Source organism: Artibeus jamaicensis, unplaced genomic scaffold (genome assembly GCF_021234435.1).
Source record: "Artibeus jamaicensis isolate MK-2021 breed Jamaican fruit bat unplaced genomic scaffold, CSHL_Jam_final scaffold_1019, whole genome shotgun sequence".
In the NCBI taxonomy this organism is placed as follows: domain Eukaryota; kingdom Metazoa; phylum Chordata; class Mammalia; order Chiroptera; family Phyllostomidae; genus Artibeus; species Artibeus jamaicensis.
In genome coordinates, this window is record NW_026522025.1 from 24043229 (window position 1) to 24063315 (window position 20087).

Consider the following 20087-nt stretch of genomic DNA (forward strand, 5'->3'; position numbering starts at 1 on the left):
GTCTTCTTAAGGGTGAACACAGTGTCCACAGCATCTTCACTTTCCATCTGCAGGCCCAGTAACGCCTGGCAGATGGGAGGAGTCTCGAAATGTTTGCAAAGTTAATGTGATCAGAAGGGTAATACGGAAACCTGGTGGGAGAGCGTTTGCTTTAGAAATATATACAGACGGCCTCCATCGGGTGATCTTTTCTTTCCTAATCTTAGGTTCAGGCGACGCTGATCCTTCAATGATGTTGGACACTGGAGAGGTCATTGACACAGGATCTGACTACGAAGATCAGGTAATTAGAATCTAAAAACATATCTCTGTTTAAGTATTTTTCATGTTACCCTTTGTTAACATTTCATGAAAATTAGAATTATAAATCATTCTTTGAAATGTTTACCGTCACATGTAGCCTCTGACAAATCACAATAGCCTACAGCTTTCCTTCATTAAATCTGGTCTTTTATCTCCTCTTTATCCACGGATCCAGAATGGCAATTAATTAAGGAAAGGTTTGTAGTTAAAAGTTACATGTGACAGAAATGAGGTTACATGAGTTATCTTGCCCAAGAGTTTGCTTGTATCTCTGTCCCTTCACCAGTCATAAACCAAAGGCGTTTATTAAGCACTGGCTACGGGTTCGGGGCTCTGCTTTTCTGTTTCTAACCTTTGAACCAGACTGATGGTCAAGGACATACAGCCAGGGAATAAGATATATTTTCTACTTGAATAAAAGCAAAGAAATGTACCTGGGTCATTTTCCTCTCAATAGAAGAATTCTTTTTCCTACTGCTGTATTTTAATGATGCAAAATCGTTGGCAACAGTTCTCCAGTTGGGCTTTATTTTTTTAAAAGGATAATGTCTGAAACTTCCTCACGCCTCTCATCAGTGCTCCTCTTCAATGGCTGAAAGCCAAGTGAACATGTTCTGGGATGTTTTCCCGCATCTTCAACTAATATATGTCACGAGTAAAGCAGAGAGATCTGACAATTGTCCAAGGTTAATGGCTGGCTACACATTTCATATACATATTCAGAAGCTATTTTCACAAGCATTAAGTTTTCTTTCCTTATTTCACAAAGCAAGAAGATATTGATGATTGATATAATGACTACTGCATACTTAAAATATTTTCAGCATTTCTCAGGTGCTTAATACATTATGCAAAGTTTCTTAATTGGATTATCTAATTCTTCAGAACATCTTTAGGAAATAGGAATTATTATAGCTCTATTTCATAGATAAGAAAATTAAGCAAAAAGTAGTTTGCTCACAGTTACACAGCAGGTTTCACAGTAAGGACATAAACCTCAAGCACATGCCCCGCTTCCCTCCCTAGCTTCCAAAGACTGGCCATTGGCTGGACCATTTTTGGAGCCTTTTCAGTTGCTACCCCTTACACATCGGCAGAGGCAAATGCCAAATAATTACTATTAAAGTTGAGCTCACAATCCAAAAGTACACACAGCACAAAAAGATAAACAATAACAAGATTTCTATCTGGCTCAACAAAGGAAAGGCTCATACCCTCAAAACTGGAACTAACAGGAAAAGTCTGAAAGAAATCTTAAGATAGCAATATTTTAAGTATCAAAGAGATCAAGGGAAGACTAGAAACCATGAAACAAGTACAGGGGAAAAATGGAAAAGAAGAAGCAGGAAGGAAAAGGGAAAAAATAGAAAGTCTGGCCTACAAAAAAATTGTCATTGAAATAAAAATTCAGTTAAGAGGTTGAACAGTAGACTCGACACAGCCAAAAAGAGACTTAGTGGTAGAGCGGAGGAAATTGCCTTAGAATAAAAGAGCTAAATTGATGCCAAATAAAAGAAAGAACTTAGGAGACACTAAGGATAAAATGACTGGGCATATTCGAAAGGGCAAAAAAGGAGCAAAGTGAGGTGGGTGGAGCAGAGACTGCTATAACAGATAATAGTTGACAATTTTACAGATAGGATAAAAGACAAGCCCCCAGACTCATGGAGTGCCTCCAGTCATAGGCCAAGATCTAAAAAAATAATAAATTCTCACATATTCTTTTTCCACTTAGTCCTTCAACAAATACTAATTGAGCATGTACTCTGTGCCAGGAACTGTGTAGGGACTTGAAATATGTGATGGTATAAGACAAGCAAGGAGCTTACATGCTCATGGGGAAGACATACAGTAAACAATAAACATAATAAATGAGTGAATTCTCTAGATTGTCAGAAGTAATAGATTCTATGAGAAAAGGAAAAGTAGAACAAGGGAAAAGAGTCAGGAATGCCAGGATGGGGGCCAGATTCTGGTATTAAATGGAATGGTCAATATCAACTCATATAGCCTCATTAAAGATATGAGATTTGAGCAAAGACTTGGCATATATTGTAAAAAATAAGAACAGAAGACAAATAAAATATTAAAAGTGAAAAAGCAGCCCTGGCCAGTGTGGTTTAGTTGGTTGGAACGTTATCCCATAGACCAAAAGATCACAGGTTCGATTCCCAATTAGGGCACATACCTAGGTTGCAGGTTTGATCCCCAGTCTGTACCCATAAAAGAAGGCAACTAATTGATGTTTCTCTCTTACATCAGTATTTCTCTCTCTCCCATCCTCTCTCTAAAAGCAATGAGAAAAATATCCTCGGGTGCAGACAAAAACAAAATGAAATTGTTTTTAATCCTCACTCAAATGAAAGAAAGTGAAAAACTATTACCTATAAAGGAATAGCAGTTTTGGTGTCAGCAGAGTAAATGAAGCAAGAGCTATAATTTATTCAGCACCTTCTATAAACCAGACACTGTGTTTCATGGGTTAAATGCATTGTTACTAATCTTTACAATAACCTAAGAAGGTATCCCTGTTTATACCCAATTTAAAGTTGCCCAAACTGAAGCTCAGAGGAGTTAAATGGCTTCCCAAGACCACACAGCCAGCAAGCTGAAGAGGCAGGAATCAAACTTCGATGAGCCTGTTGCCAAGATCTAGTTTCTACTTACACTGCTCCAAAGAAGCCATTATCAAGGTCACTGGCCAAGCTTTTACTGTCAAGAGCCAGGTAGTAAATATTTTAGGCTTCGTGGGCCATAGGTCTCTGCTACAGTCCTTCATATTGTGCTATTGCAGTATAAAAGCAGGCACAACAACACTTAAACAAATGAGTATGGATACTGAACTTGAATTCCATACAGTTTTCATGTAATTTATTTCAACTATTTAAAAATGTAAAGCTCATTCTTTGTTGGGAGACTACACACAAACCGGTGGCTGAGTGGATTCGACCTGCAGGCGGTCATTTGCTGTCTCATCTGTAACCCATCCTGTGTTCTCAACATTCTTCTCTCCACCAGCTTCTAACATTTCTGGAGTATTTAATAGTGTTCCAACGTCTTCACATTTATTACCCCATTTTACCTTGAATAATATGAGGTAGATATTATTATTCATTACATACTGTTTAAAATATTTTACTTAAAATATTTTTATTAAAATACAATATATTTCATTATGTATTGTTGTTAGCTTACTCTCCCAATCAGGAAACTGAGGCACATAAAAATTACCCCATGTAGGCCCTGGCGGGGTAACTTAGCTGGTAAGAACATCATCCCGATGTGCCAAGGTCGCAGGTTTGATCCCCAGTCAGAGCACAGACAGGAATTAACCAATGAATGCATAAATCAGTGGAACAACAAATCAGTGTCTCTCTTTCTCAAAAAAAAAAAATTAAGCCAGTTATTCAAGGTCACATAACTGGCCAAAGGTAAAAACGAAATTCAAATGCAGCTGTCTCATTGCAGACCAGAACCAGGAAAGCTAGGCTAGCCTCTGCTACAGTAACAAATAAAACTCGGAATCAGAGTGTTTTCCTTCTAAAGGTTTTTTTTTTCACGTGTGACTTCCCAAGAGAACATGGATGCAAGGAAAAGAGCATGAGGAAAACAAACCTGCCCTTAATTACACACATTACCTCCTCCCACACTCATTTGATATCCCCAGTCCCTGGCTCTGTCTACATGCAAGAAGGCTGGAAAACAGCGTATTCAGAGTCCAGGAAGGGAGAGGTCCATTTTGTGAGCCCTGAGCCAGCCCAGGCCACAAAGCCCTTGCCCCGCCCCCAAGTTCTTGCTCCTTTTTGGTGCTCCTCGTACTTCGCATCTCACTCATTGCTGCTTTCCTGGCCGACCTCCTCTCTGTCAGTTCCTTGTTTAAACGTGGGTGTCTGGCCCCTTCATGTCTTACTGCACATGGTCTCTTTTGAGAAGCACAGTCACAGCCATGATTTTGCATATGTTTGCCTGCTAAACAGCAATGGTTGGACTTCCCGTGTGCATCTCAAAGTCAACACGTCCGAAACCAAACTCACCGTCTTCCCCCACAAAATCTGTTCTTCCTCCTGTTCTCCCTAATTCTGTGAGTGATCCCACCATTCTCCCAGCTGCCTGAGCCAGAAACAAGGACATCTTCCTAGCTTTCTTCCTCCCCCCACCCACCTCAGTGAGATGCAGAAGTCAGTCGGTTCTCCTCTGCAGGAACCGCTCCTTACCTCTGCAGGCCCACTCCCACCGCCCTGTTCACACCCTCAGCCTCCCTCCCTGGGACCACTGAGACAGTTTCCTAACCAGCACGCTTCCCTGGCTCCTAACGCATCAAAATCATCTTTCTGCAAAGAAAAGCCAGTCATGACATTCCACTGCCTAAAACCCTCTGGACTCATCGTTGATGTCAGAATTAAAGTGCAGCCTCTCAGCATGGCCATGGGAATCTCCAAATCTGACCCCCTATGTCAATCCCCAAACTCATCCCTTCCCAATCTCCAAAACATGCTGAATGCTCCAGGCACACCAAGCCATTTACCATTCCCCAAATGGGTTGTGCTCAGCACACTCCCTTTCCTCTGTGTGGAAGCTGCCCCAACCCCATCACTTCTGCCCCAGGTAACCCCTACTCCTGCTTCTTCAAGACCAAGCTTCTCCTTGAGGAAGCCCTTCTCTTGTTGCAGGTTCAGTTCACCTTCTCAGGGGCCCACGAAACCTTGTGTTGTACCGCAACACAATGCAGGGTGTGTACATGCTCCTGTACCGCAGGGACTGTGTTCTGCTTTGTGTGTGTCACACGCCTGGCACACAGCCTGGCACACAGGGTGTGCTTAGTAACTTTGCATTATTTTAAAAGCCAGTAAAGCGATTTCTAATTCTTAATATGTGATTTTTTGGATAACTTGCTACCTCTTTTGAGCCCGGGTTTTATGTTCTAGAAAATGATGGTCATAGTTCCACTAAGAATTACTATTGTGGGAAGTAGGGAGCACAAGTTACCTCATACAGAACAAATGCTCCAAAAATGTGAACACCTTTTTTTTCTTCCCCCAAACTTGACTTAGGCTCAACTTTTCAAGAATTGTTTCCTTTGAAGGTAACAGAGGTCACCATATTTTCAGCTAGATGAATACGAATTATCTAAACATTTCTGGCATCTGGCCTGTCATGTAAACTCTTGGAAGTCACCACTCTGCCCTGACAACAAGTAAAAAGTGGAGCAAAGTGAAAAATCAACAATTCTTAGGTCTGTTAGAGAAGTGAGGTCACAAGGCAAACCACTACACTAAAAATTGGAAAGACAGGCAGATTCAGAGAATCACAACTTACCAGAACAGTAAAAAACCCACCAGCCAGCGTCTCCGCAGGAGCCAGCGCCAGGGTAGGAAACCCAACCTGTAATTGACAAACTGCTGGAGGCTCATTGTGGGCGAGTGTGAGAGTTAAAAATTCCAGGGGACTCAGAGAGGTTTAGAGAGGTCCCCACACTTGTGAGTTCTACCTCCAAGAACTGACCAGGTTTCCACAGTGAATATCAGAGAAAAATCTTTGCTTCTGGTGGAGGGATGGAGAAAGGAACCATTCTGAATAACCCAGAGCACGTTGTTCTTCTTAACAAGGTCTGCTCTCAGGAGAAACTGTTTTGCCAGAACCTAACCTGCAACCTCACCAGGAGAACGGAAATACCAACGCTGGCCACCTCCAGCCAATTCTGCTCCACTTAAGGGGGATAAGCACCTACGCAGCACGGGTGGAGTTTACAGTTCAGAGGCACACACCCACCACAAGACTGAGACCTGATCACAGGACTCCATGCGTTTCAGACGACACTCCCCAGCCTCCCCCATGCCTCACCATCACATGACGAAAAGTTTATTCACTGCAGTCCCTTCTACCTACTGCACCATGTTTGCCTTTCAACGAAAAATTACAGGACACATTTAGAAAGTAAAACATAGTTTGATGAGGTTGAAGAAGCGTCAGAACAAGAGTTGACTATGGCAGGAACATTCGACTAATCAGAAAAGGAGGGGGGGTTTGGTGTTGTGTTTTTTTTAATCCTTACCCAAGGATATGTTTATTAATTTTAGAGAGAGGGAAAGAGAGTGAGGGAAAGAGAGAAACATCAGCGTGAGGAAATATTGACTGATTGCCTCCCACGTGCACCCCGACTGGGGATCAAACCCACAACCGCTGTACGTCCTCTGACTGGGAATCGAACACACAACCTTTCACTGTAGGGGACGACTCTGCATCCAACTGAGCCACCCAGCCAGGGCCAAAGAAGATTTTTTACTATGGTTAATATATTAAGGACGTAGATTAGAAAGCATAGACAACACACAAGATGGGGTGGATAACGTAAGGAAAGACATGGAAATTTTAAGAAAGTATCTACAAGAAATGCGAAAGATCAAAAGCACTGTAACAGAAATGAAGGCTGCCTGTAATAGCTTGTTCATAGACTGAACACAGTTGAGGAAAGAACCTCTGAGCATGAGGGTATGAATATAGAAACTTTCAAAACTGAAAGGCAAAAAGAAAACAGGCAGGAAAAAAAGAATGGACTATTCAAACTGTGAGACAATGACAAAAGGCATAATATACTGATAATGGGAGTACAGGAAGGAGAAGAAAAAAAGGGACAGAATAAATATTGAAGCAATAATAACTGAGAACTTCCCCAAATTAGTGTCAGGTACCAAACCACAGACACAGGAAGCTCAGGGAACACTAAGCAGGATAAATATATTTTTAAAAAAATTATACCTAGGCATATCATGTTCAAACTGCAGTGAATCAAAGATACAGAAAAAATCTTAAAAGAAGCCAGAGAAAAAAATTGCTTTTCAGTTGAGAAGGGGACATACTTTCTCAGATAATCAAAAGTTGAGAGAGTTTGTTGCCAGTAGACCTGCCTTACAAGACATGTTAAATGAAGTTCTTTGCAGAGAATCAGAAATTCAGATCTACATGAAGAGAGGAGGAGTATCAGAGGATGAATAAGTGAAAGTAAAATTAAAACTTTTTTAAATTAAAATTTTTATTATTTTTATTTGCTCTAACGGACAGCAGTTTGTCCAAAGCAATTGTAGCAACAATGTATTAGATTATCTGCATTGAGGCCTAAGTGAGGTGCATGGCAGTAATGATGCAAGGGGTGGGTGGGAGGGGTTAGGAATGGTTTGTTACTCTAAGGCGCACGCATGGTCCACTTACTTGAAAGTGCACTTGGATTATTTGTAAATATATGTTGCAAACTCTAGGACAACCACTTTTTTAAACATTTAAAAAGAAGTATAACCAATATGGTAAGAAAGGAAGGAAAATGAAACGGTATAAAATGCTCAATTAAAACCACAAAGGCAGACTTCTGTCCAGGAGGTGTAGGTGGAAATACTGTGCCTCTTCGCACAACCAAAATTAAGGACAACAAAGATTTAGAAACAAAAACACAACCAGACCAGACAGAAAATTGAACTGTACGGAAGTCCGACAATGAACAATTCATCCAGACCTGTAAGAGGCGCGGAGTCAGAGGCTGGTAGAGAGGGGTCACAGCAGGAAAAAGCAGTGGTTGGCAGACCCCAGGGGCGGGGAGTAAATGAGCAGACCCAGCGAGGCATGCAAGGTGGTTGGCTGACCACGGTCACACATTCTCGTGCAGATAAACCAGGCAAAAAGGGCAGAGAGACAGACCACGCAACCCAGGACCCCAGCGCTAGGAAATAAAGCCTAAAAGCACCCATTGAAAAAACTTGCGGGAGTTGAGGTGCCAGGAGAGACTCTCAGCCTCACAGGAGAGTTTGTTGGAGAGACCCACAGGGTCTTAGAATGTACACAAGCCCACCCGCCTGGGAACCAGCACCAGAAGGGCCCAATTTGCTTCTGAGAAGCGGCAAAGGGGACTGAAATTCTAGAGACAGCAGAGCAAGCGCCATTGTTCCCTCTCTGACCCTGCCCCCACATACAGTGTCACAACCCAGCAACTGGGCTGCCCCGCCCTGGTGAACATCTCAGGCTCCACCAACTCACGTAACAGGCATGACCTGACCAAAATATTATGACTCAAATGGAAGAAGAAATCAAAGCCCCAGAGCAAATACTTTTAAGCAACCAAGAGATAGCCAACCTATCAGATACACAGTTCAAAACAGTGGTGATCAGGATGCTCACAGAACTGGTTGATTTTGGTCACAAATTAGATTAAAAAAATGAAGGCAATGCTAAGTGAAATGAAGGAAAATGCACAGGGAAACAATAGTGATGGGAAGAAAACTGGGACTCAAATCAATGGAGTGGACCAGAAGGAAGAAAGAAACAACCAAACAGAAAAGAATGAAGAAACAAGAATGCAAAAAAATGAGCAGAGGCTTAGGAACCTCCAGGACATCTGTAAATGTTCCAACATCCAGATTATAGAGATACCAGAAGGGGAAGAGAAGGAGCAAGAAATTGAAAAGTTATTTGAACAAATAATAAGGAGAACTTCCCCATTCTGGCAAAGGAAATAGACTTCCAGGAAATCCAGGAAGCTCAGAGAGTCCCAAAGAAGGTGGACCCAAGGAGGAACACACCAAGGCACATCATCATTACATTAGCCAAGATTATAATGAGGGAGAGAATCCTAGAAGCAGCAGGAGATAAGGAGACAGTTACCTACCTACAAAGGAGTTCCCATCAGGCTGTCAGCTGATTCTCAAAAGAGACCTTGCAGACAAGAAGGGGCTGGAAAGAAGTATTCCAAGTCATGAAATCCAAAGACCTACATCCAAGATTGCTCTATCCAACAAAGCTTTCATTTAGAATGCAAAGGCAGATAAAGTGCTTCTCAGATAAGGTCGAATTCAAGGAGTTCATCATCACCAAGCCCTTATTATATGAAATGTTAAAGGGACTTATCTAAGAAAAAGAAGATAAAAAAGATGAACAGTGAAAGGACAGCAAACTCACAGTTAATAACAACTACACCTAAAACAGAAGCAAACTAAGTGGACAGCTAGATCAGGAGCAGAGCCACAGAAATTGAGATCACATGGAGGGTTAGCAACAAGGGAGTGGGAGTAGGAGAGGTGGGGAGAAGGTACAGAGAATAAGTAGCATAAATGGTGGGGAGAAAATAGACAGGGGAGGGCAAGAGTAGTGTGGGAAATGTAGAAGCTAAAGAACTTATGACACATGGACCTGAACTAAAGGAGGGGAATGTGGGTGGGAGGGGGTGTGCAGGGTGGAGGGGAATGAAGGGGGAAAATGGGACAACTGTAATGGCATAATCAATAAAATGTATTTAAAAATCACAAAGGCAGAAAAAAAGGAACAAAAAGCTTGGGCAACAAATAGAAAACAGTAACAAATATGGCAGATATTAATCCAAATATATATCAACAAACACTTTAAATGTCACTGGCCTAAGTAGAAAAATTAAAAGACAGATTTTCAGAGAAGATTTAAAAACAATACACAACTATATGTTGCCTATAAGAAGCCTACTTTAAAGTTAAAGACACATAGATTAACGTAAAGGGCTGGAGAAAGACATACCATGCTAACACTCATGGAAAGAAAGCAGGAGTAACTACATTGATTTAGACAGAGCACATTCAGAGCAAGGAAAGTTATCAGGGGTAAAGGCTTAGAAGACTTAACAACCCTTGATGTACGTGCGCCTAACAACAGAGTATCTCCAGGCCCACTGTCCACCCAAGTCCTTGATCTCATCTATTTCTCCACCCCCCGCCTTGATCCATTAATGGGTATTGCTTTATCTTTCTCAGGGCTTTCTTCCTCAAAGTATCTTTTCTTTTTCTCTGTCTGTCACTACACCAGCCCCTTTGAAGAAAGAAGGGACTGTGAGCAGGGCCAAGGTCACAGAAATGTCAAGAGGGAAGCTGTCTTTCCTCTCCCTTTTCCTCCAACCCCAAATTTTGGAAAAGAGAAGTTACCTCCCATGATCCTATGTTCTCACCTCCCAATCTGCCCTGTAAACCACCTACTACCTGCTCTGTTCCCCTAAGAGACCGTTAAAAATCATCTCATTGCTGCCAAGTCAGGAGACTGTTTCTCAGTTCTTAGTGTCCGGGGCCTGAGACCCTGATGGCACTTTCTGCTTTCTCAAAATTCTTGGTTCCTTTGGCTTGCACTACCTCTATGGTCACTATTTCTTTTTCTCCTCCCCTCCACATGGTTTTTATTTTTGTGCCTTCCCTCGAAAATGCTGTGTTGACCAGGTTCCATCATAGGACCTCTTTTCTCGCTACACAAATGCCTCATCTGTGCCCTGCCTTCAACTGTATTAATGTACTTACTCATCATTCAACTAACACTGCCAATATCTCATGTGCCAGAGCCTACATGAAGCACTGGGGATACAGTGTAAGCAAAAGAAGACACAGTCCCTACTCTCCTGGAGCTTATTGTTGAAATAGATCATCATCATAATAATAAAATGATTACATAAATAAATATGTAATTAAAATCTTGCTCAGGGATTGGGAGAAGTACATAGTGCCATGTGTAGAGGTGGTTAGCGAGGTCATGAGAAGCTCTTCTAAGGCAAATTGTGTTTGAGCTGAGATCTGAAAGATGAGTCAGAGGTAAGCAGGTACATGTGATAAAGTGAGATAAAAAAGGACGGGGGGTCGAAAGGGATGGTTGTGAAAGGAAACAGCCCCTATAAGCGGGAAGAGGCATGGCATCTGAAACAAGGCCAGGGCAGCCGACTGCTCAGTAAGGGGGAGGCGGTGTGAGATGAGCCTGGAGATCAGAGCTCTGGAGAGAGGGTTAGGTGTTGTGATTTTACTCTGAGAGCAATGGGAAGCCTTGAAGAGTGATTTAGTTTTGTTTTGTGGAAGGGAGGTGGGAGGCTGTATCAACATTATGTTTGTGTTTTTTAAAACAGAAATGTTCTGGCTTCAGTGTGGACAGCACTTTGGAGCAAAGTAAGGGGGCATCTAGGGAGTCCAGCAAGAGACTGCAGTGGTTCAGACAAAAGATCATGGGTGGTACATTGCGCTGGAGCAGTGGGGAAGATGGACAGAAAGGAATGTACTGGAGAGGTACTTCTGAGGCAAAATCAACAGGACTTCGCGTTGGAATGGATATGAGAGCCAAGGAGGAGTGAACTATTGAAGATGGTGTTTGGTTTTAACTTGTACAGCTGGGTGGATAGTAGCGGCATTCACTGAGAAAGGGCACTAAGGAAACACCAGTTCTGTGAGGATAGAGCAAAAGTGTAATTTTAGACATGATGAGTTTAAAGTGCCTTAACACATCCAAGTAGAGAATTCAAATGAACAATTAAATATACAGGTCTGGTGCTTAGAGGGAAGATCTATTCATTTGTGAGCTGCTGACTTTGGGTAGAAGTTGAAGCTGTAGGCGGAGGTGCAATACTTGGAGAAAGAGAACAGACCTGAAAAGAGAAGATGGTCTAAAGCTAAGCACTGAGGAAACTTAAAGGCTGGGAAGAGAAAGATAAGGCAGCAAAGGAGATATAGAAGAGCCCTGACTGGGTAGCTCAGTTGGTTGGAGCACTGTCCTGATACACCAAGGTTGCAAGTTCAGTCCCTGGTCGGGGCACGTACAGGAATCAACCAGTGAATGCATGAATGGGTGGAGTAATAAATTGATGTTTCTAGCTGTCTCTGTTCTCCCTTCCTCTCCCTCTCTAAAATCAATAAAATACCATCTCTTTCTAAAATACAATCATCTCTCTCTAAAACACAAATTTTAGAAAAAGATATAGGAGAAGGTATTACAGAGATAGGAGGAAAATCAGTTAAATGTGGGATTCCAAAAGCCAAAGAAAACAGCATTTCAAGAAATAAAGTGCCGGGGTCCAGCCTCAGCAGGTCTCAGGGTCCCCAAAGGATTGACGGCACAGGTGACGAATGAAGAGTCAGACACCTGATTGGATGCCAAAGAACAGCCAGCCTCTGTGGGTCTGACCGAACTCTCAGAGTTTGATTTAGGCTTTATTTTTATAGAGATTGTTACATAACGTTAAAGGAACAGGTGCATGGTGTGATCAGTTAAGCAGAAAAAAAAACCAATACAGAGGTAACCAGGAAAAAAGTATAAGAAATTCCATAGATTCAGTTATGTTAAACAAAAGTTGTTTTGACCAGGAGAGCCATTAATCAGACAATTAGAAGTAGTTGTATGTACAGAGTTTAAATATCTTATTGTTTATTAAAGTTCTTAGAATTTGGCATGGGGCAAAGGACATGCTAGACTGAGCAGAGGTTATAGGAAATTTATTATAAGGCCTTTGTGATGTCTAAGTTGGCTATCTTTCTGTCTAAAATGTTTATGTAATATGGACTCTGACTCCTTGGTAATTGTTTCTATGTGCTTAGTTTGTGATAGTTAACCAGCTTCTCCTGCTTCTTTACCTGTCTAATTCTAATTAATATATATTCCTGCCCAAGGTAGAGGAGGGGCTGTTACTCCATCAACTTTTAGACATTCAGGGGCTACTTCATTAGGGGGTACTTTGCTCTCTGGCCAAAAAATTATTTTGTACAACATCATTGGAATTATGCAGATCATTGGGCCTGAAATGCAGGTGTCTAAAAATCCCACCACCTATTAATCGCAAAAACAAACATGCAAAGAGGGATAAACAGGCAATCCAGCCACAGTTGCCTCTGCTGTGCAGATGCATCTCATCCATCCCAACTGTGTCAAGGGACGGCTGCTGGTCGGCTCCCGACAGTAGAGAGTGTCAAATATTGACAAGAAGGTGAGGAAGAGGGAGAATGGATAATGAGCATTGTACGTAGAGACATGGAGGAAATTGGTGCCCTTACAAAGGGCTGTTGGGGGGGGTATGCTTGCTTGTGTTTGTTTGTAATGAATTTTTAACCATGTTTCAAAATTCGTGTGAAGGATCCGCTCACTAGAGAAAAGGAGAATACACAAGAAGAGAGGAGGAGCCCTCTACATGCAGGAGGGCTGGGTTCTAAAGTGCCGGTGAGGAAGGAGCACATGTGGGGCGTGACCAGGAACACGGGTGGGATGGCTCTGTGTGTTTGATGGTGGGAAGTTATGAGTTCCTCTTAGATGGGTTACAGAGACAGAGCTGTCCATGAAGAGTCCGAGGTTTGAAACAAGTGGAGGATTGAATTGTGGAACGCAGCTGACAGTGAACTAAGAAACAGCAGACAGACAAGCAATCAGAGAGCTTGTTAGTGCCTGAAAATTCATTTTGACCAAGTGATCCTTTTCATTTTGTTCCCTTCACTTAGTAAATATTTACGATAACTGAACTTTCGAGGTGTTATTCAGCTGCTAAACCAAGAAATATTACATTTAGCTAAAACGTGTGTTAGGTTGTATTTGTAAAGCTAATTTAAAGTGGTGTCATTGCCAAAGCAGTGTATTTGAGTAACATAGCACTGATCATAATTTCGGGACTTGCCAAGTTGTAGCTGACATATTCAGTCCAGCTCTGATGGGCAAGTCCCACAAGGACGGGCTGAAGCTGTGAGGCTGGAGGAGCCAGGTTTACCTCTTACACTTGTAGTTGGTGGTGAAAACCACTGGTGGCCTTTTGGGAAAATGAAAGCTATTGGAGAGGGACTGAGGTCAGACAGATACAAGTCCAGCTTCTCCCAAACACTGAAACAAAAACATCTGGTGCAGGTTTAGGAAGCCAGTCCTCCCCGAAGTTCCGTAGTGGCCGCAGACAGTCTGGAGCTAACTGGTTCTGTAAAATGAAAGACAAGTCCCGTTTTTAAACCTCATAAATGAGTAAGAATAGAGCTTCACATTCTTGACTGCAAAGTCAGGGATGTCCTTCATATTTTCAGTGCAGGCATTTAATATTAAACAGTGACATTACAGACGGAAAAGGACATAAGCCGTATGAATTCATTCACGCGTGGGCGCTAAAACAGAAAGCAACAAACTCATAGACAGCAGGATGGTGGTTACCAGAGGGGAAGAGGGGTGCAGGGAGGGCAAGGTAATAAAAAAGCTAAAAATATATGGATGGAAGGGGACTAGACTTCGGGTCGTGTGCGCACAAATACAGATGATGTAGTGTAGAATTGTACACTTGAACTTATATGATGTTTAACCAGTGTCACTCCCATAATTTAATTTAATAAAAAAGCAGCAACATTAGGTTACCATTTTGATCCAAGAGTTTGAAATATTTTTACCCTCTGAAGACGTAAAAGTAAATGCCTCACCATGATGCACATGTACCAAACCTCATCACAAGACTGTAAGTCAGAATGAAATAGGAACTGATAGAAAGAATTCTTTATTTCAAAGCAATAGGGTATACTCCAGGGGTAAACACATATCATCAATAGAGACTCTTTGCATTTTTCTTTTCAAAAACCCTGTTATATTTGTCATTAATTTCATAAGCTTCTATGACATTAACTAGAATAACCTTGACTGGCTTGCCATTTTGAAGGCAAGATGACAACGTTTGTGCTAACACAATGATGTCACTGACTTATAAAGGGAAGGAAATGGTGGAACTCATGTGTGACCTGTCACCTGATGTGCCTGGAGCCTTGCGACAGGAAACTGTTGTTAATTACAAACCAAATAACATTCTGGGACTATTATGTATTTATAGCAGTGAGGGTGGGGAGAATGCACAGAGACCTGGAAGCCCCTCTAAGAGCAAACACAGGCTTACACAAACTTAACTGTGAATTGGCAGCAGAGGGACGTAACTGAGGTTGCCCTTTGCTCCTTGGAGTCAGTTGCCAAGGAGCAGAGTTGCCACTGCCCACCTGCTGATGAATTATCTTCCCCTTTCTATGGGGTTTCAGTGTATATTCTTATTTCAATTTTCATGTCGAATCCACATTTTTATTAGGGATAGAGGTTGTGGCTTAAGCAAGTAAAAAAACTCAGGCTTAGTGTCCTGCTGGTTCTGAGTTCCAGTTCTGCCACTTCATCACACCATTTACTTTTCTCAGCCTCGGCTGACAAATCTACAAAGTGAAGAAAATAATACGAAGATGAAAGAGCTGATTCCCATCAAATCTGAAGCATTGGACATATGGTTATGCAAATCTAAGGTCTTAACATGATGATTATTTTTCTGTAAGTTTCTCATAGCCTCTTTTCAATGTGGACAGAAAATATAGAACAACTTCACCTACCATTTAGAATTTTTAAAAGACCCCCTTTGACATACATTAAATAATAGCACAGAGCTGAAAAAAATAATAAAAGAGTGAAAATAAAGAATGTATTTGGGATTCCACTACCACCATGAAAGCTTTCAGCAGACTTTCCTGACTTTTACTGGCATTTGTTCCTACTTCCACCACAGTGCTTTCTCACAGTGATGATGGCTGTTTGGGCCTATGTCTTTCTCCCCCAGCAGCACACACCTACACCTGCAGACATGGCCAATGTGCACTTCACTGTAATTCATCAGCTCCTTGCAAAATGCTTGACAAGGTATAGGGTGGCAATTCAGAAATATTTTCCTCATAAACTGAATGAAGAAGAATCTCAAAGGGATGCATAGGAAGAAGTCTGGCATTCTGTAAAGTGTAAGTGGAGAATAAGGAATAAAACAAATTTACATAGCAATGATAAAAACAATTTTTTTAGCGTACATGTTTTCAAAGAAGGGGAGCCAGGATGTTAAGGGATCCCCAAACTATGGTACCAGAAGTGGCTGGAGGATCTGGAAATACTGAACTGAAGTGCGTCTTCCTGACCCAGACTCTTGCTGGCCCGTCCACATCACAGTGGGTAGGGTTTGGGGTCTTCTTCACAGCTCTGTTCCCACTGCCTTTTGCACAGCACCTGACTCATGCTCGATAATTACCTGTTCAGTGAAGCAATTCTGTTTATAAGGGGCTGCATTTTAGAAGAGGGAATTAGACTTCTGCATTACTGTGTAAGAGAGAATTGGGCCCTAGAGGTGGCAATTACAAAGAGATGGAATGCAGTCAATGTATAAGGAATTTCCTAAATAGTGTTATCCAGTTGAGTACCTCATTGAAGATACTCAAATTCTGGATAACTATTCTGCAGGGGTGGTTTTAAAAACAAGTGATTTCGGTGGGTGGGAGAGTTATGTGCCTCCTACGGTCTTTTCCATTGCTGAGTCTACTTATTTAAGAAGGGCCAAGGGATGTGAGTGTGCGCGTGTGCAATGTGAACTTCCACCACCATTATCCAAGAAATATCTAAATATCACCCTCACTAACTTGATTTAGTTCCTCGCATCTCATCTCTGGGGAATCTGAGGGGGAAGGAGATACTGTGTCAGCTGAAGTTCTCTCAGCTTTCTATTGTGAACGTGTATCATTGAACCAATGGAACTAACTGCAGCTGGATAAAGTTTTCATCATCTTGGAACATTGTTAATTGTACCATTCTTGTCAGACTTAAATTCAGATCAGTAAAAATCACTGTACTGATCAAATATCAAAAATCATAGTGCTTTTTCTAAGGGTAACGCTATTAGGTGGGGAAGAAACATATTTATTGTTGGCCATTGACTCTGAAGTAAGAGTGAATTTGTGGCCGTCAAGCAGAGGTGCTGGTGCACAGGCAACTGCAGTGGTTAAGACAGGGGCTGGGGGTCAGACCGTCTGGATGCAAGTTCTGGTTCTGTCAATTACTGATTGTGTGGCCTTGAAACTTTACTTTGCCAAAGTTTCCCCACTTGCAAAAAGAGGGTTTGTGAGGACTAAAAGAGATATGCACCCTTAGAACAGTAATAATAGCTAAAACATATTAAGTACCTCCCCCAAATCAGACACATTGCTAAGCATTATTCAGTGATCTTAGCAAACCATAGCCCCAAGTTTCAGTTGAGACTTAAGAGATATTAAGTGACCTAGCCCAGGTCACACAGCTAGAGTGACATACTCCATTTTGTCCTCTGTCCAGTGCCAGAACCTGAGCTTCTAACCTCTACATCCTCCTAACTGAAGAAAATGCTTTCTGGCCTTGTGTTTGGGAGATATTTTTAGAGCAAGAACCCGGAGAAAGATTAATAATAATAATAATAACTAAACTTTGTTGATGCTTTCTGTGTTTTAGACACTATGCAAAACACTTTACATGCAATAAGCATCACCACAACCTCATCAGGTTTTGTTATTATTTGTTATCTGGGCTCAGATGTAGAACTGAGCCCAGAGAGGCTGAGTAACATGTCAAGGATTCCAAACCAGCCACTCTGATATCACTGAGATAGTTTTAACCACCACACTATGGCCCCACTTCAGGGCAGCCCTCCATGGGGCAGGGGACTTTGGAAAACCAGGAAACCACGTTCAGTCCCAGGGTCCAAAGGAAGACAGGGCATTGGAGAGGAGACAAATCAAAGACAGTCAGAGCCCATTTACCTCTTTGCGATTTTGCTAGAACGTCCCATGAGTTCATGAGCAGGAACAGGTGCAGAGAGGTGCCGGTGGGATGGACTTTGGAGGCACGCCTCCTGTAGCAGGTGTGGGGCTTTTGTTTCCTTGTCTTGTCTTTAATTTAGAAGCTTGATGACACATGAAGAACTCACTTGGTCTTAAACAATAAATGTAACAACATTCCTTTACAAGTCACTTTGATTTTTAATTAGTCTTGTCTGGGTGAAACCAGCAGAGAACACAACCTAAAACTTGCGGGGTTTTGCTCTATGTTCATAACCTTGAAGAAAATCCAGAGTCAGCAGCTTTTATAAAGTGCCTGCCCTGTGCCAAGCGCTCTCATGATCTGGTGTCGTCCTCACCACGACCCTGGGAGGAGGGTGTCACTCTCTCAAGGTAACATAACCAACAGTCTCCTCTTTCCAACAAGCCAAGCTGCTGCCCCCAAATTCGTAATAATGGCCCCCAGAAAACATCTCCTTGCCACCTCCCCCCCAAAAAAAGAAAAACCAGCTTGTATCTTCCTTCCTAGCATTTTCAGTCGTTGGAGTTAATCTCTGCACAGGCTTATAAAATAAACAGGTCACATAAAGAGAAGTCTAAGATTGTAAGAAAGTCTGTGATTGCTTCTCTTTTGATACATAATACACTTCATTGCCTTGTTATTTTCTTTAACAACCTTTTTCTTATTTGTAAAAGCAAAACCACATGCTATGGAAATTTGGAAAATTATAAGAACTTATAAAGAAGAAAATTAACATAATGTTTTGGAGTATTTCCTTAACTGACAGATGTCTAATAAAGTTATAACCAATTTTTTTCATTTAATAATATAGACTTTCCAATGTCATTGAATGATTTTTATAAACACATTTTAAAATATATTTTATTGATTATGCTATTACTGCTGTCCCAATTTTTCCATTTGCTCCCCTCTACTTGGTACCCCCACTACCTCCAACAGTCCCCCCGCTTAGTTCATGTCCATGAGTTGCACATATAAGTTCTTTGGCTTCTCCATTTCCTATACTGTTTTTAACATTGGTCTGTCTATTCTGAACCTACCAAAGGTGCTTGAGGTCCTTCTTAATACCTGTACCTTTCCCCCCATTTTACCCCTCCCCTCTCCCAATTGATAATCTTCCTAATGATCTCCATATCTAGGATTCTGTTCCTGTTCTGCTTGTTTGCTTAGTTACTTGAATTTGATTATTGATAGTTGTGAATTTACTGCCATTTTAATGTTCATCATTTTAATCTTATTTTTCTTATATAATTCCCTTTAGCATTTCATATAATAAGAGCTTGGTGATGATGAACTCCTTTAGTTTTACCTTGTCTAGGAAGCACTTTAATTCTAAATGATACCTTTGCTGGATAGAGTAATCTAGATTGTAGGTCCTTGCTTTCCATCACTCTCAATACTTCTTGCCAGTCCCTTCTAGCCTGCAAAGTTTCTCTTGAGAAATCAGCTGATAGTCTAGTAGGAACTCCTTTGTAAGTAACTCTCTGCTTTTCTCTTGCTGCTTTTAAGACTCTCTCCTTATCTTTAACCTTTAACATTTTAATTATGATGTTTCTTGGCGTGATCCTCTTTGGGTCCATCTTGTTTGGGATTCTCTGTCCTTCCTGGAATTATATGTCTATTTCCTTCACTAAACTAGAGAAGTTTTATTTTATTGTTTTTTCAAATAAGTTTTTAATTTCTTGCTCTTCCTCTTCTAATTCTGGCACCTCTATGATTCAGATGTTAGTACGTTTTAAGATGTCCCAGAGGTTCCTAAGCCTATACTTGTTTTTTTTAATTCTTTTTTTCTCCCATTTGTTCTGATTAAATGCTTTCCTTTCTTGTGTTCCAAATCATTGATTTGATTCTTGGCTTCATTCCCTCCAGTATTGATTTCCTGTAGTTTTCTTTATTTCACTTAATGCAACCCTCATTTTGGCCTGGATCTTTTTTATGCTGTTGAAATACCCAACGAGTTCCTGGAACATCCTCATAACTGTGTTTTGAACTGTGCATCTGGTAGGTTGCTTATCTCTGTTTCATTTAGTTCTTTTTCTGCAGTTCTTTTCTTTCACTTGGTCCATGTTTCTTTGTCTCCTAATTTTGGCAGCCTCCTTGTGTTTGTTTCTTTGTATTAGGTAGAGTTGTTTTGACTCCCTGTCTTTGTAGTGTGTCCTATTGTAGAAAAGTGCACCTGTTAAGTTGTATGGGGTGGAGTCTTAGGTTATCACCAGGACAAGGCAATCTGCGTCACAGCTCTGTTGCTCTGTGTGAGGGGGGCTCGCAGGAGACAATGCCACTGCCTGGCCTCTGGAGTTTTGCCAGGAGGAAGCTGTCTCCCGGCACTCATACTTCACTTTCTCCCTGTGTGCCACTGGTGCCCTTCTAGCTGTTGCCCTGGTGCTAAATCCCAGAACGGGTAGGTCTGC

General features: G+C 41.5%; 1 protein-coding gene across 2 annotated transcripts in view; it reads left to right on the plus strand.

Moving 5' to 3' along the window:
- AK5 (adenylate kinase 5) overlaps positions 1-20087 on the plus strand; it is a 220613-nt gene that overhangs the window by 127471 nt on the left and 73055 nt on the right. For both annotated transcript variants that reach the window (XM_037148132.2, XM_053655593.1), the window contains exon 8: positions 207-283. In XM_037148132.2, coding sequence (XP_037004027.2) covers positions 207-283 — 77 coding nt within the window. The remainder of the gene's footprint in view (positions 1-206; positions 284-20087) is intronic.